Raw genomic sequence first — 18,296 nt, 5'->3', positions numbered from 1 at the left:
CCTGCTTTCTCCATACCCCTTGATCCCTTTAGCCTAAGGGCCATATCTAACCCCCCCCTTCAATATATCCAGTGAACTGGCATCAACAACTCTCTGCGGCAGGGAATTCCACAGGTTTACAACTCTGAGTGAAGAAGTTTCTCATCATCTCAGTCCTAAATGGCTTACCCCTTATCCTAAGACTATGTATGTTCCCTGGTTCTGGACTTCCCCAACATCGGGAACTTTCTTCCCGCATCTATCCTGTCCAGTCCTGTCAGAATCTTATATGTTTTTATGAGATCCCCTCTCATCCTTCTAAACTCCACTGAGTAAAGGCCCAGTTGATCCAGTCTCTCCTCATATGTCAGACCAGAAATCCCTGGAATCAGTCTGGTGAACCTTCGCTGCACTCCCTCAATAGCAAGAACGTCCTTTCTCAAACTAGGAGACCAAAACTGAACACAATATTCCAGGCGAGGCCTCACCAAGGCCCTGTACAGCTGCATTAAGACCTCCCTGCTTCTATATTCAAATCATTTGCCTTCTTTACCGCCTGCTGCACCTGCGTGCCCACTTTCAGTGACTGATGGACCATGACACCCAGGTCTCGTTGCACCTCCTCTTTTCCTAGTCTGCCGCCATTCAGATAATATTCTACCTTCGTGTTTTTGCCACCAAAATTTATAACCTCACATTTATCCACATAGTACTTCATCTGCCATGTATTTGCCCACTCACCTAACCTGTCCAAGTCACCCTGCAGCCTCTTAGCATCCTTCTCTCAGCTCACACCGCCACCCAGTTTAGTGTCTTCCGCAAACTTAGAGATATTACACTCAATTCCTTCATCCAAATCATTAATGTATACTGTAAAGAGCTGGGGTCACAGCATTGAGCCCTGCGGCACTCCACTAGTCACTGCCTGCCATTCTGAAAAGGACCCGTTTATCCCGACTTTCTGCTTCCCGTCTGCCAACCAGTTCCCTATCCACGTCAGTATATTACCCCCAATACCATGTGCTTTGATTTTGCACACCAATCTCTTGTGTGAGACCTTGTAAAAAGCCTTTTGAAAGTCCAAATTCACCACATCCACTGGGTCTCCCTTGTCCACTCCACTAGTTACATCCCCACTACTGATGTCAGGCTAACCGGTCTATAATTACCCGTTTTCTCTCTCCCTCCTTTTTTAAAAAGTGGTGTTACATTAGCTACCCTCCAGCCCATAGGAACTGATGCAGAGTCGATAGACTGTTGGAAAATGATCACCAATGCATCCACTATTTCTTGGGCCACTTCCTTAAGTACTCTTGGATTCAGACTATTAGGCCCCGGGGATTTATCGGCCTTCAATCCCATCAATTTCCCAAACACACCCATCAATTTCCCAAACACAATTTCCCACCTAATAAGGATATCCTTCAGTTCCTCCTTCTCACTAGACCCACTGTCCCCTAGTACCTTCGGAAGGTTATTTGTATCTTCCTTCATGAAGACAGAACCAAAGTATTGATTCAATTGGTCTGCCATTTCTTTGTTCCCCATTATAAATTCACCTGAATCTGACTGCAAGGGTCCTACGTTTGTCTTTACTAATCTTTTTCTCTTCACATATTTATAGATGCTTTTGCAGTCAGTTTTTATGTTCCTTGCAAGCATCCTCTCATACTCTATTTTCCCCCTCCTAATTAAACCCTTAGTCCTCCTCTGTTGAATTCTAAATTTCTGGCTCACCCTACAGGACACGCAAAGCTGAAATGACAGACATCACAAAAGAATGGTAAATGAATTAATAAATTAATGAAAAACCAGTGAACATATATTTACACCAAAAATATTATTCACACTTCTGCAATCCTTTAGTACCTGTTGTTACTGCGAGTTTGTCTATTCTCGTGCTCCAACGAAGTGTTGGCCCGGTGGCTGCAGCAGGGCTGCTGGAAGGCTGCTGAGTGTCCATGTGGGAGACTTCAGATGGTCTTGCAGGATGCCCTCTACCATCTCTGGGCCTGGAAGGCCCGGCTGTAGACTGCACCACGTCAGCATGGGCGGCAGCCTGGGCTGACTGGATGACCATTAACTTTGATCCCCGCCACAAACTGCGTTCCCTAACCATCCCTCTCCCAAGCAACCTAGGTGTCATATTTGACCCTGAAATTAGTTTCCAGCCACCTCTGGAGCATAATTAAAACGGTCTTTTTCCACTTCCGTAACATTGCCCGCCTCCGCCCCTGCTTCAGTTCTTCTGCTGTTGAAACCCTCATTCATGCCTTTGTTACCTCGAGACTTGACTACTCCAACTCACTACTGTCCGGCCTCCCACATTTTACACTACGTAAACTTGAGGTCATCCAAAACACAGCAGCCCCTGTCCTAACTTGCACAAGTCACGATCACTCATCACCCCTGAACTTTCTGACCTACATTGGCTCCCGGTAAAACAACGCCTCAATTTCAAAATTCTCATCACTCCATGGCCTTGCCCCTCCCGATCTCTGTAATCTCTTTCAGCCTCACAACCCCACATGATGTCTGCACTCCTCAAATTCTGCCCTCTTGAACATCCCTCATTATAATTGCTCAACAATCGGTGGCAGTGCCTTCAGCTGTTTGGGCCCTAAGCTCTGTAACTCCCTCCCTAAACCTCTCCGCCTCTCTTTCTTCCTCCAAGGCGTTCCTTAAAAGCTACTTCTTTAAACAAGCTTTTGGTCTTCTGCCCTAATTTATTTTTTTGTGGCTCGGTGTCAGATTTATCTGTTTTGTCTTGTAACACGTGTGCCTTGGGACGTTTTACAACTTTAAAGGCGCTGTACAACTATAAGTTATTATTAGTTATTATTATCGGCACTCCAGCAGTGGCAGACAGCAATGCTGAGAATGAGGTGCAGCAGCATCAATAAACCTCCCCTTTTAGTGAAAGTACCTGTGGCAATGATGAGTTGCGATTAGACTGCAGCTGATATTGGTCCACCCTTCAAATCTAATGCCAAATGGGCTTGGGTTTTAAGACTTGATTTAGGACTCCAATCGCCACGCCCAGGCACTAACCCCCTAGTGCCCCCACCCCTCCAGGCACTAACCCCCTAGTGCCCCCCCCAGTCACTAACCCCCTAGTGTCCCCACTCCACCAGTCACTAACTCCCTAGTGCCCCCACCCCTCCAGGCACTAACCCCCTAGTGCCCCCCCCAGTCACTAACCCCCTAGTGCTCCCACTCCGCCAGTCACTAACCCCCTAGTGCCCCCCCCAGTCACTAACCCCCTAGTGCCCCCCCCATCACCACCAGGCACTAACACCCTAGTGTCCCCCCAGTCACTAACCGCCTAGTGCCCCCCACCACCCCCAGGTACTAACCCCCTAGTGCCGCCCACCTCCCCAGTCACTAACCCCCTAGTGTCCCCACTCCACCAGTCACTAACTCCCTAGTGCCCCCACCCCTCCAGGCACTAACCCCCTAGTGCCCCCCCCAGTCACTAACCCCCTAGTGTCCCCACTCCCCCAGTCACTAACCCCCTAGTGCTCCCACTCCACCAGTCACTAACCCCCTAGTGCCCCCACCCCTCCAGGCACTAACCCCCTAGTGCCCCCCCCAGTCACTAACCCCCTAGTGCTCCCACTCCGCCAGTCACTAACCCCCTAGTGCCCCCCCCAGTCACTAACCCCCTAGTGCCCCCCCCCATCACCACCAGGCACTAACACCCTAGTGTCCCCCCAGTCACTAACCGCCTAGTGCCCCCCACCACCCCCAGGTACTAACCCCCTAGTGCCGCCCACCTCCCCAGTCACTAACCCCCTAGTGCCCCCCACACCCCCAGTCACTAACCCCCTAGTGCCCTAAAGGTTCACCTGACACTTGGTTTGCTTGATCGACCTCATATGATCACTATTCCCAAGATGCTCCCCAAATGTAACATTCTCCACTTGACGCACTTCATTCCCCAGGAATAGATCCAGCAAAACCTCCTTCTTCGGGCAGGAAGCATACTGATCCAGAAAATTCTCCAAAACACACTTTAAAAATTCCTCTTGGATCATCCTGGGATGCAAAGATAACCCATGGCTTTTTTTCACTCGTACAACCCGTCTTCTTAAACCCCTCTCCCCATCTCCTCCAATGCCGTATTATAGGAAGGATGTGATTGCACTAGAGAGGTGGAGAGGAGATTTACTCGGATGCTGCCTGGAATGGAGAATCTTCGTTAGGAGGACAGCTTAGATAGGCTGGGTTTGTTCTCATTGGAACAGAAGAGGTTGAGGTGTACAAAATATTGAGGGGCCTGAACATAGTGGATAGTAAGGGTCTATTTCCATTGGTGGAGGGGTCTATTATGAGGGGGCATAGTTTTAAGGTGATTGGTGGAAGGTTTAGAGGGGATTTGAGAGGGGGGGGGCTTCTTTACGCAGAGGGTTGTGGGGATCTGGAACTCGCTGCCTGGAAGAGTGGTGGATGCAGAAACCCTCACCACTTTTAAGAGATGATTGGATGGGAACTTAAAGTGCAGTAATCTGCAGGGTTATGGACTGAGAGTTGGTAATTGGGATTAGACTGGATGACTTTTTGTTGGACGGCGCAGATATAATGGTAAGTACTGCAGTGAATAGAATACGGACAGGATGATCTCCTGGATTAGTTTCGATTGTCTGAATGGGTCGAAGAGGGATTTTCCCAGATTTTTTTCTCCCTAAATTGGCCTGAGATTTTGCCTCTTCCAGGAGATCGGGGTGGAGTGTAGAATGTTTCAGTATAAGGGGTGTCGCAGTTGTGTGAGGCGGACTGGTTGGGCTGGGTGCTCTTTGCCTTTCCGTCATTGTTCATAGGTTTATATGCAACCTTTAGGGCTGCTGACTCAAGGGTCGTGCGGCTTTGTCAGCTGGCACGGACACGATGGGCCGAAATGGCCTCCTGTGCTGTAAATGTCTATGTTTCTAAGTGCGAGGAGCTCATGGACTTCTTTGTCACGGACATTGAGACCATCTGAGCAGCTGCCTCTGCCACATGGCTCCTTTCCGAGCCCAGCAGGCTAAACTTCCCTAAGGACCCCCCCCGGCCTTAGCCTTGAACTCGCATCTTTGTCTAGTTTCTCTCCTATCTCCCCATATGCCTTCACTGAGCTCATCTTATTGATAAGACCCACCTTCTGCTCCCTTGACCCTATTCCCACTAAACTGCTGACCACCCAACTTCAATTCCTGACTCCCACATTAGCTGACATTTTTTTTTAAACAGTTCTCTCTTAGGTACTGTCCCCGGCCTCTCCTTCAAATCTCTGTCTTTATACTTCTCAAAAAATTATCCCCACTGTGCCCGTTCATCAAAATCCACGACACAGCCTTGGACAACTTTTCATACCTCGGGAGCCTACTGTCAAGCAAGGGCAGACATCTACGACGAGGTCCAATGCCGCCTCCAGTGTGCCAGCGCAGCCTTTGGTCGCCTGAGGAAGAGAGTGTTCGAGGATCAGGTCCTCAAATCTGGAACCAAGCTCATGGTCTACAGGGCAGTAGTGATACCCGCCCTCCTGTATGGCTCAGAGAAGTGGACCATATACAGCAGACACCTCAAATCGCTGGAGAAATACCACCGATTTCTCCGCCAAATCCTGCAAATCCCCTGGGAGGACAGATGCACCGTCAGGCCAACATCCCCAACATCGAAGCACTGACCACACTCGACTAGCTCCGTTGGGCGGGCCACATTGTCCACATGCCCGACACAAGACTCCCAAAGCAAGCTCTCTACTTGGAACTCCTACATACCAAGCAAGCCCCAGGTGGGTAGAGTAAACATTTCAAGGACACCCTCAAAACCTCCTTGAAAATGTGCAACATCTCCACCGACACCTGGGAATCCCTGGCTAAAGACCGCCCTAAGTGGAGGAAGAGCATTTGGGAGGGCACTGAGCACCTCAAGTCTCGTCGCCGAGAGCATGCAGGAAACAATCGTAGGCAGCGGAAGGAGCGTGTGGCAAACCAGACTACCTACCCACCCTTTCCTTCAACCACTGTCTGTCCCATATGTGACAGAGACTGTAATTCCCGTATTGGACTGCACAGTCACCTGAACAGCACAGTTTGAGTGGAAGCAAGTCTTCCTCGATTTCGAGGGATTGCCTATGATTTTTTTTTATTATTGATGTTAGTTTTACCATAATTATGGTGAAGGACAAAAAAAAATGTTGGAAAATGATCACCAATATATCCACTATTTCTAGGGCCACTTCCTGGAGTACTCTGGGATGCAGACTATCAGGCCCCTGGGATTTATCGGACTTCAATCCCATCAATTTCCCGCCTAATAAGGATATCCTTCAGTTCCTCCTTCTCACTCGACCCACTGTCCCCTAGTACCTTCGGAAGGTTATTTGTATCTTCCTTCATGAAGACAGAACCAAAGTATTTGTTCAGTTGGTCTGCCATTTCTTTGTTCCCCATTATAAATTCACCCGAATCCGACTGCAAGGGACCTATGTTTGTCTTCACATATCTATAGAAGCTTTTGCAATCAGTTTTTATGTTCCCGGCAAGCTTCTTCTCATACTCTATTTTCCCCCTCTTAATTAAACCCTTTGTCCTCCTCTGCTGAATTCTAAATTTCTCCCAGTCCTCAGGTTTGCTGCTTTTTCTGGCCAATTTATATGCCTCTTCCTTGGATTTAACACTATCCCTAATTTCTCTTGTTAGCCACGGTTGAGCCATCTTCCCCCTTTTATTTTTTACTCCAGACAGGGATGTACAATTGCTGAAGTTCATCCATGTGATCTTTAAATGATTGCGATTGCCTATGCACCGTCAACACTTTTAAGTATCATTTCAGTCCAGGATGGCCAGCTCCCTAGTTGGTTCGATATATTGGTCTAGAAAACCATCCCCAATACAATCCAGGAAATCCTCCTCCACCACTGCATTGCTACCAGTTTGGTTAGCCCAATCAATATGTAGATTAAAGTCACCCATGATAACTCTGTACCTTTATTGCATGCATCCCTAATTTCTTGTTTGATGCTGTTCCCAACCTTACTACTACTGTTTGGTGGTCTGTACACAACTCCCACTAGCGTTTTCTGCCCCTTGGTATTCCGCAGCTCCACCCGTACCGATTCCACATCATCCAAGCTAATGTCCTTTCTTACTATTACATTAATTTCCTCTTTAACCAGCAATGCCACCCCGCCTCCTTTTCCTGTCTGTCTATCCTTCCTAAATGTTGAATACCCCTGGATGTTGAGTTCCCAGCTTAGGTCACCCTGGAGCCATGTCTCCGTGATGCCAATTACATCATACCCATTAACTGCTATCTGTGCAGTTAATTCGTCCACCTTATTCCGAATACTCCTCGCATTGAGGCACAGAGCCTTCAGGCTTGCCTTTTTAACACACTTTGCCCCTTTAGAATTTTACTGTAATGTGGCCCCTTTTGCTTTTTGCCTCAGGTTTCTCTGCCCTCCATGTTTACTTTTCTTCTATCTTTTGCTTCTGCCCCCATTCTACTTCCCTCTGTCTCCCTGCATAGGTTCCCATCCCCCTGCCATATTAGTTTAACTCCTCCCCAACAGCACGAGCAAACACTTCCCCATGGACATTGGTTCCAGTCCTACCCAGAATCAAATCTTTCCTCATTGCCAACATCCTCGTAAATCTCCTCTGCACCCTTTCCAGTGCACTCACATCCTTCCTGTAACATGGTGACCAGAACTGCATGCAGCACTCTAGCTGTGGCCTAACCAAAGTATTATACAGTTCTATCATAACTTTCCTGCTCTTGCCTCGGCTAATAAAGGAAAGCATTCCATATGCCTTTATAACTACCTTATCGACCTGTCCGGCTACATTTAAGGATCTGTGGACATATACTCCAAGGTCCCTCTGTTCCTCCACACCACTCAGTATCCCCCCATGTATTGTGTATTCCCTTGCCTTGTTAACGCTCCCCAAATGCATTGTCTCACTTTTCTGGATTGAATTCCATTTGCCACTTTTCTGCCCAAATGACCAGTTCATCGATATCTTCCTGCAGTCTAAAGCTTTCCTCCTCACATAATTTGCCCACCACTGAGGTTAAACTAACCGGCCTGTAATTGCTCAGTTTATCCCTTCTCCCTTTTTAAATAATGGTTTAGCAGAAGGGTCAATAACCAGTTCTCAATTGGCAGTTTTCCAATCCTCTAGCACAATTCCTATAACCAGGGAGGATTGGAAAATGATGGTCAGAGCCTCCTCTTTAGCCATGAGGAAAGATTGGATAGGCTGGAGTTGTTTTCCTTGGAACAGAGGAGGTTGAGGGGAGATTTAATTGAGGTGTATAAAATTATGAGGGGCCTAGATAGAGTGGATAGGAAGGACCTATTTCCCTTGGCGGAGGGGGTCAATAACCAGGGGACATAGATTTAAAGTAGTTGGACTCGCGGGGAGATGAGGAAACATTTCTTCACCCAGAAGGTAGTGGGGGTCTGGAACTCACTGCCTGAAAGGGTGATAGAGACAGAAACCCTTATCACATTTAAAAAGTACTTGGGTGTACACTTGAAGAGTTGTAACCTACAGGGCTACGGACCTAGTGCTGGAAGGTGGGATTAGGCTGGGTAATTTTTATGATTGGCACAGGCACGATGGGCCGAATGGCCTCCTTCTGTGTTGTAATTTTCTCTGATTCTATGTACTGGTGCATTGGAACAGATCGGATCAGATCAAAACTGCACACAACTACTGGATTGGAACTGAACTGGACTGTAGTTATGGATTCAAACAGAACAGGTGGATCGAAACAGTTTGCAACTGAATTTCACAGAACTTGTGGATCAGGGAACTTCGGAGCTGACCCGGTGGATTGGATCAGAACTGACCTGGACTGAACTGTTGAATAGGATCAGATTAGAGATGAACAGGCCTGGTGGATCGGATCGGATCGGGACTGAAATGGTGGACCAGGTCGGGACTGAGCTGGTGGACCGGAACTGAACTGTAATTATGGATTGGATCTGGATGAGTCGAGGAGGCGGGAAAGGGTAGGAGGGGAGAGGGGAGGGTAGGAGAGGGGGTCAGGAGAGATGGGAGAGGGGGAGAAATGCAGAGAGGAAAGGCAGAGAGGTGAGAAGTGGGGGAGAAGAATGCGGGGGGGAGATTTTTTTAAATGGCATCAGAATCTGTTATATTGAAAAGAGAAAAGATTCCACAAGTGCTTTTTTTTTTATAAACATAATGAGTGAAATGTGTATAAATCTATTTTTGATGGCTTCAATTTTAATTTTCATAACATCAATAGGATTTAAAGCAGGAGGATTGTGTATGTTGTGTTTTTCCCTGGGGCCCAATGTTATGCCCGTTTTTACATTGCCAACATGATGCTCAGGAAATGCCAGCAAGCTCAGCCTACAAACAGGCTTTCATTTCCTCATGATTGTGGCAGAAGTACAGTCCATGAAATTCTACACTTTTGATTCTTTTTTTAGTTCAAACATCTTTTGTTGATTTTCATTTTTCACAGATGTTTCACATTCCTTTTTAATCCCGTAAGATTTGTTTGCAATTGTTCTTTCCTGTGATGTATAATGTTATGTTGAGAGTCATGTGCAGGTACAGTGCCTTTGGATTATTGCTGCCACACATTTATAATATAATAGATATATTTATTAAAAATGCTGCCCTAGTTAACATCTATCAACCAACACCCCCAAAACAGATTCTCTGGTAACTTATCTCATTGCTATTTGAGACTTTACTCTGCACTAATTGGCTGCCGGTTATCGCTACATTACAACAGTGGCTACACTTTAACAGTACTTCATTGGCTGTAAAGTGCTAAGGGACGTCCTGAAGTTGTGAAAGGTGCTATATAAATGCAAGTTCTCTCCTTTTTGCTTTCAATGTAAAGCATGTGAACTCATCAATTAGATATGAACCTGTAACTCTTCCAGTCATCCATTATTCTATAAGTAAATAATGGCAACCAATTGATTAAATTACAGTCTGTCGCCTGCTTCTCAGGATCCATTATTCTACATATGAAGCACCCAAATCTTTTGATTCGTTTCAAACATGGAACTCACCGCCGGTCTCGCTAATTGTATTTCAAACTCCTTGATAAGATTCAGGGAGAAAGTTCACTCCCAGTTATATATCCTACATGTAGAATCATAGAAATTTACAGCATGGAAGGAGGCCATTTTGACCCATCCAGCCTAATCCCACTTTCCAGCTCCGGGTCCGTAGCCCTGTAGGTTACGGCACTTCAAGTGCACATCCAAGTACTTTTTAAATGCGATGAGGATTTCTGCCTCATGTACATCAGAACTTCAGAATAGCTGGATGGAAAAGGCAAAGTACCATCTAGTTTACCTTCTGCCATCCTGGGAGTCGATGATACAACGATAATGGAGTTGTTGACCAATCACAACGATCATAGAAACATATAGAATTCAGACGGGATTGGACAGGTTAGATGCCGATGTTGGGGAAATCCAGAACAGGGATCACAGTCTAAGGATAAGGAGTAAGCCATTTAGGACCGAGATGAGGAGAAACTTCTTCACCCAGAGAGTGGTGAACCTGTGGAATTCTCTACCACAGAAAGTTGTTGAGGCCAGTTCATTAGATATATTCAAAAAGGAGTTAGATATGGCCCTTACGGCTAAAGGGATCAAGGGGTATGGAGAGAAAGCAGGTACTGAAGTTGCATGATCAGCCATGATCATATTGAATGTGGTGCAGGCTCGAAGGGCCAAATGGCCTACTCCTGCACCTATTTTCTATGTTTCTATCAATGAGTCTACAACAGTGAGGTGAGGGAAAGCCCCAGTGGGGCAGAGTGTTTGTCACCATAGGTCCAAAGTCACCTGTTCCTCCCAAACATGCTGCACGTACCACACCTCATGTCTCAAATTATCAGCCACCTCAATCCCTCAATTAGATTACAGCCTTTAACCCAATCTCCATTCTGTTATTTGAAACTGTCTGAACTATTAGATAGCGCGTTACTCAGTGTCAGGGACCTTGTAGAGAAGCCATCCAACTCCCCTGATTAGCTCCCAGACTGCAACTCACTCAGAACCCTCCAAACTCGATATAAAATTCCAGTCTCAAACTCACTCCCAGGTATCCATTATTCTATGTATGAAGCATGGAAATTGTTCAATTAGATTCCAGCATGGTATTCACTGCTAGCTGGGTACTCTTTCTCCTATACACAAAATATCCCAAACCCTTGTATACATTCCAAACTGTAACTCCCCACCACCAATTTCTGTTCCGCCCAACCCCGATTTGATAATGATGGGGGAGTGGGGGGGGGATATGGGGGAGCGGGGGGGGATATGGGGCAGCGTGGGGGGATATGGGGCAGTGGGGGGGAGGGGGGGATCCTCAAGAGTTCAAGGCTGGAATCTAATTAAAGGTTTCAAATAATTTATTTACAGGAATGAGTTCCAGGTTGGAATGTAGTCAATGGGTTTTGAAGATGTACGATAAATATCTATTATATAAAATAACGATACCCAGTTATGGGCGGGAAGCTGATTGAGGGGTACACTTGGTTCGATAGAATAATAGGTGGGGGTCTAAAAATATTCCAACACCAAGACTGGAACAGGACATTCCCCAAGTGGGCACGGGTCTGAGATCCTGGTACACAGCCCTTGGGCACGGGTCTGAGATCCTGGTACACAGCACTTGGGCACGGGTCTGAGATCCTGGTACACAGCCCTGTGATCTTGGTACACAGCCCTTGGGCACAGGTCTGAGATTCAGGGTACGCTCCACTTGGGCACAGATCTGAGATCCTGGTACACAGCCCTTGGGCACAGGTCTGAGATCCTGGTACACAGCCCTGTGATCTTGGTACACAGCCCTTGGGCACAGGTCTGAGATTCAGGGTACGCTCCCCTTGGGCACGGGTCTGAGATCCTGGTACACAGCCCTTGGGCACAGGTCTGAGATTCAGGGTACGCTCCCCTTGGGCACGGGTCTGAGATCCTGGTACACAGCCCTTGGGCACAGGTCTGAGATTCAGGGTACGCTCCCCTTGGGCACAGGTCTGAGATCCTGGTACACAGCCCTTGGGCACGGGTCTGAGATCTTGGTACACAGCCCTTGGGCACGGGTCTGAGATCCTGATACACAGCCCTTGGGTGCCAAAGATGCAACTTACCACGCCATGCAGAATAATCAGACAAGTTGTTAAATATCTAATTTGTTGTGAGGCTTGCTCTAGAGAAGCTTTAAATAAACAGGCAGCAGGCTCCACACTGGGCTAAATCATCTTATTCAGACAATGGACATCTGTGGTAATGGTACGTGGAACAAAAAAAAAGGTTATTTATAACAATAAGATATTTTTCTTTCTTAAAAAATACACCTTTCTATGAATAAAAAAATAGTCACGTTTCCTTAACAATCAAAGTTATTGTTGGTAATGAGCCAGCGAGCCCTTGGAGTGAGCTTCAGTCAGTCAGTAGCATGTTCAGCCTTGGGCCCTTTGCTCAAACCCAGGCTTTTCTTCATTGGCTGGGGTTTGAGCTCCGGGCATTCTGGGCCGGCCAACAGAGTAATGACGGGATGCTTTAGGTTTGATGGGACCAGCATCACAGCACACGATTCACAGAGGAGATTAGGGATCCTTCAAAATACCCAGCTACCACCCATTGGCTCATTTCAAAGTAGCATCTGGAATAATTCTTGAAAAATATCCACCTGGAGTAACATCAGCAGCATTCCAGGGGGAATGAGGCATATCCCGAAGGCGGAATGGTTACTATGGGAGTGTGAAGCAACGCTTCATCTCACTTCTCTCATGAGACGTTGGACGTGACCTGTGAGCACAGACTACTGGCAGTATTTTTTAATATATAATCATTCTCAGGGTGTGGGCCTCCTGTCGTGGCCAGCATTTATTGCCCATCTCTTGTGGCCCTTAACTGTGTAACTTGTTTGGCCACATTGCTGTAGGACTGGAGTCACCTATAGGCCCGGCCGGGTAAGGACGGCAGGCTTCCTTCCCTCAAGGGCATCGGTCAGCCAGCTGGGTTTATGGAAACAGCGAACAACCCTGGCACCCAACCGCACAACTCCGGTTTGATGATCATTTCATATATTTAAGAGGCCATGGCGCCATATTTCAGTGCGGCAGCACGTGCAGTGCTGATATCTGTTACCCACTTTTGTTTTAAGCTTGGAACTTTATACGTAAACAAAGTCAGCAGTATCACAACAGCAAGATTGCTGATCGGGGAAGCGAGGGAACTGCAGCCACATACTGCACGACTGAACCTCCATCACACATTTATTTCAAAAGCGATTTCAATAAAACTCTCAACTTTGATTGGATGGGTTGTGGGGGGAGGCGGGCGTGGTGGTTTGCGGGGTGCAGGGGGGAGCGGTGGGCATGGTGGGTTATAGGTTGTGAGGTGTGCGGGGGCCATGTATCTGGCCAATTGTAGACATTACTGACTGGGAGTGGGACCTCCACGTTACGGATAGTCTGAACAATTAACTGGCACTGCAAGAAAATTAAACAGAACAATGAAAAGATGAAAGAATGGGAACTCATTGCACTGCCTTGCTACTTATGCGCTGCTCATCTTCAAAGCTCTTCACATTGGAACGAATGTCTGAAACCTTCGACATAATTCTCTGTAACAGTCCAACAATGCAGCCTGCACTGGAACCCGGCAGCAACACTATCAGCGGGTCCACTAATCATGATTAATGTTGCCTCATTGTCTTGGACATTACAGGTCAGGAATAAGCAGTCACCACACGGTCAGTGTGACAGGGGGGAGTGTACGGCAGAGTGACGTGACCGGGGGAGGGGGGGAATACGGCAGAGTGACGTGACCATGGGGGGGGGGGGGGGTACAGCAGGGTGACGTGACCGGGGGGGGGGGGGGGGGGGGGGGAGGGGGGTACGGCAGAGTGACATGACCTGGGGGGGGGGGGGGGGGGGTACGGCAGAGTGATGTGACCATGGGGGGGGGGGGTACGGCAGAGTGATGTGACCATGGGGGGGGGGGGTACGGCAGAGTGACGTGACCTGGGGGGGGGGGGGGGAGGTACAGCAGTGACGTGACCTGGGGGGGGGGGGGGGGGGGGTACGGCAGAGTGATGTGACCATGGGGGGGGGGGGGTACGGCAGAGTGACGTGACCGGGGGGGGGGGGGGGGGAGGTACAGCAGAGTGATGTGACCGGGGGGGGGGGGGGTACGGCAGAGTGACATGACCGGGGGGGGGGGGGGGGGTACAGCAGTGACGTGACCGGGGGGGGGTGGGGGGAGGTACAGCAGAGTGATGTGACCGGGGGGGGGTGGGGGGTACGGCAGAGTGACGTGACCGGGGGGGGGGTACGGCAGAGTGACGTGACCCGGGGGGGGGGGGGTACGGCAGAGTGACGTGACCGGGGGGGAGGTACAGCAGTGACGTGACCGGGGGGGGGGAGGTACAGCAGAGTGATGTGACCGGGGGGGGGTGGGGGGTACGGCAGAGTGACATGACCTGGGGGGGGGGGGGTTAACAGCAGGAAGCCAGTGTGTTGTGACCAGGGGGGGGGTGGGGGGAATGTCTTTATACAGCAGGTCAATTTGATTCCAAGACCTTGATTTGAAAAGGCTTTTAAAAGTATAAAAGTCAAGATTGATGAAAAATATATATAAATAAAAGTTTTTTTTTTTAAAAAGGCAGAGAGGAATTGCATCACATTTCAGAGCACTGGTTCCACAAACATAAGCTGCTTTTAAGGATCACCGTTTTGGAAATATGAAAGCAGTGACTGGGGTTGCTGCAGAACAAACCAGTCGTTGAACATTAACAATTTTCCGAGACGTAATCAAACTCCTTGAACATGATCTGCTCCTTGTCGGTGAGGATGCGGGGCTCGCGTGGTGGGGTCAGAGTCGCTTCTTCGGCTGTAAACTCCTCGTCAAAATTGCTGACATCCTCCCGATCCTTGATGGTGGGAACAAAAGGCGGCTTCATTCTCTTCGCAAGTAAGGCTTCCCAATTGATTTCCTGGGAATTGAAGGCATCAAGATTTCAACATTACTATCAACTTGGGAAATAAAGTAAAACAAATTTGTAATGTTTGGACAAAACCACTTGAACAGAAATATTTAAACAAGCACCATTAAGTCCCTGGAAACTGGAAGATTTTTCCGCACCAACTCAGAATTTTATGTGTTGACAACCAACCTGATGACATTATGGAGCTCCATCAAACGCGAAGGAAGCATTACTCCAATACTCTGCAAAAGATCCGTCCTTCCCACTTAGGTCAGCAATACAAAGGTAGTCAAAGCCTCTGCCATTTCCTCTTTTGCTTCACTCAACAGCCTGGGATGCATTTCATCCGGGCCTCGGGACTTAGCTACTTTCAAAGCTGCTACACCCCTTAATACTTCCTCTCTCACTATATTTATTTCATCCAGAATATCACACTCCTCCTCGATAGCAGTATCTGTATTGCCCCTTTCCTTTGTGAAAACAGATGCAAGTATTCGTTAAGAACCCTACCAACATCCTCCGCCTCCACACAAAGATTATCCTCATGGTCTCTAACAGGCCCTACCCTTTCTTAGTTATCCTCTTGCTCTTAATATATTTAGAGAACATCTTTGGATTTTCCTTGCTTTTACTTACCAAGAATTTTTCATGCTCTCTCTTAGCATTCCTAATATCCTTTTTAATTTTACCTTCTGAACTTTCTATATTCCTCCAGAGATTCTACAGTATTTAGCCGTCGGTACATGACATAAGCTTCCTTTTTTTTCTTTATCCTCCCCTGTAAGTCCCTTCACATCCAGTGGGCTCTAGAATTGTTATTCCCAACCTTTTTCTTTAAGGGCACATGTTTGGCCTAAACCCTCCAGATCTCCTTGAATGCCTCCCACTGTTCCGACACTGATTTACCCACAAGTAGCTGTTTCCAGTCCACCATGGCCAAATCACTCCTCCACTGAGCAAAGTTAGCTTTTCCTCAATTTGGGACTTTTATTCCTGGTCTATCCTTGTCCTTATCCATAACTATCTTGAATCTGACTGAATTATGGTCACTGGCACCCAAGTGCTCTCCCACTGATACCCTTTCCACCTTCCCCAAAACGAAATCCAGAACCGCCTCCTCCCATGTTGGGCTTGTTAAATACTGACTAAAAAAGTTTTCTTGAATGCATTTTAGGAATTCTGCACCCTCTATACCCTTCACACTATATTTGTCCCAATCAATATTAGGAGAGTTGAAATCCCCGATTACTGTCCTGTCTTATGGCTTTTGGTCTTCACAGAAATTTGCTTACATATTTGTTCTTCTATCTCCCTCCCCTTGTTTAGGGGGTCTATAATACACACCCAGCTGTGTGATCGCCTTTTTTATTTTTCAGTTCAACCTATATGGCCTCATTTGATGATCCCTCGAACATATCATCCCTCCTCACCGCTGTAATAGTTTCTTTAATCAATACCGCACCCCCCCATCCCTTTTTACCCTCTCTGTCTTGTCTAAAAATCCTATAACCAGGAATATTGAGCTTCCAAACCTGCCCCTCCTTCAACCATGTTTCCATAATGTCATACTCCCAAATGTGTATCTGTGCTCTTAGCTCATCCGCCTTACTCGCTATACACCTTGCATTGAAGTATATACCATTTAGCACAGGAAGACCTCCTTGCTTACTACTTACTAACCCTTGTTTCCTCGGTCTTACAGATTCACTTTCTGCATTCTTGCTATTCAATTTCTGCTTTATTTTATTCCCTATTGAATTTGTTCTCAGGCTGCCAAACTCTCCCCAACAGCACTAGCAAAACTCCCCGTGAGGATATTGGTCCCGATGCTGTTGAGGTACAACCCATCCAGTTTGTACAGGTCTCCCCCAGAAGCGGTCCCAATGCCTCAAGAATTTAAAGCCCTCCCTCCTACACCAACTCTCCAGCCACGTGTTCATCCTCTCTATCCTTCTATTCTTGTACTCATTAGCACGTGGCTGGAATTTTTCTCCTAACTCCCTAAATTCTGCCTGCAGGACCTCATCCCTCTTTCTACCTATGTCATTGGTCCCGATATGGACCACGACCTCTAGTTGTTCACCCTCTCCCCCCAGAATGCCCTGCCTCCGCTCTGTGACATCCTTGACCCTGACACCGGGGAGGTACCATACCACTCTAGAGTCATGTCTAGAGCATCAGAAACGCCTCTCTGTTCCCCTAACTATTGAATCCCCTATCACTACAGCTCTTTTATTCTTCATCCCTCCCCCCTGTGCAGCTGAGCAACTCACAGTGCCTTGGACTTGGCTCTGGCTGCACTCCAGAGAGGCACCATCGCCCTCACCGGTGCTCAGAAGAGAATACTGGTTGAACAATAGTGATAGGGTGGGTTCAGACCCAGCCCCAGGACCCAGTCCCCGGACCCTAGCCCAACCTCCACCCGAGCTCCAGCTCCAGACCCTAGGCCCAGACCCCCACTTCCAAGCCCCAGGACCCTGGCCCAGCCCCAATCACTGGGTGTCAGCCAAATTCATTGAGGTGAGCCAGAGTGGCAATAAGAGTGTTACTACATCAGCCTGATTGATGGCAGCACATGTTGACAGCGCGTAACAGCCTCATTGTCCAGACTCTCAAACGATTTGGATCAGGCATCAGAGGCAGCTTTTGGGCCCATGCCCGAGTCCATTGTCCAAAGTTTTGGCAAAGCAGGAGATTGGGAAAAGTAACCTCCGATTATCTCAGTCCACTAATGTACGTTATCAAAACAGAATTTGACACTGAGCCACACGAGGACATATTACGGCAGATGACCAAAAGCTTGGATAAGTTTTAAGGAGCAACTTAAAAGGAGGAAAACAGGAAGAGATGATTTCATAGAAAGTCACATATCTAAATTTGTCGATGACACAAAGATAGGCAGCATTGTACGTAGCGTGGATGGAAGTATAACATTTCACCGAGATATCGACAGATTCAGTGAATGGGCAAAACGGTGGCAAATGGCTTTCAATGTAAGCAAATGTGAGGTCTTCCAATTTGGACCTAAAAAGGATAGAACAGGGTACTTTCTAAATGGTGGAAAGCTACATACATTGGAGATCTAAAGTGACTTGTGGGTCCAGGTACATCGATCACTAAAATGTCATGAACAGGTACAGAAAATAAATCAAAGCAGCTAATAGAATGCTGGCTTTTATTCCTGGAGGACTAGAATACAGTTATGCTGCAACTGTACAAAACCCTGGTTAGACCACATCTGGAGCACTGTGAGCAGTTCTGGGCACCATACCTTAGGGAGGATATATTGGTCTTGGAGGGAGTGCAGCGTAGGTTTACCAGAATGATACCTGG

General features: G+C 47.5%; 1 protein-coding gene across 1 annotated transcript in view; it reads right to left on the bottom strand.

Moving 5' to 3' along the window:
• Positions 1-14,437: 14,437 nt before the first annotated feature.
• pkn1a (protein kinase N1a) overlaps positions 14,438-18,296 on the bottom strand; it is a 229,326-nt gene continuing 225,467 nt past the window's right edge. Inside the window, exon 22 of the mRNA XM_070869845.1 lies at positions 14,438-14,972. Coding sequence (XP_070725946.1) covers positions 14,769-14,972 — 204 coding nt within the window. The 3' untranslated portion in view covers positions 14,438-14,768. The remainder of the gene's footprint in view (positions 14,973-18,296) is intronic.

The sequence above is a fragment of the Pristiophorus japonicus genome, assembly GCF_044704955.1.
Source record: "Pristiophorus japonicus isolate sPriJap1 chromosome 24 unlocalized genomic scaffold, sPriJap1.hap1 SUPER_24_unloc_1, whole genome shotgun sequence".
NCBI classification, from domain to species: domain Eukaryota; kingdom Metazoa; phylum Chordata; class Chondrichthyes; family Pristiophoridae; genus Pristiophorus; species Pristiophorus japonicus.
The sequence above is the reverse complement of the archived record's forward strand: the minus strand, read 5'-3'. Positions and strand labels throughout refer to the sequence as shown.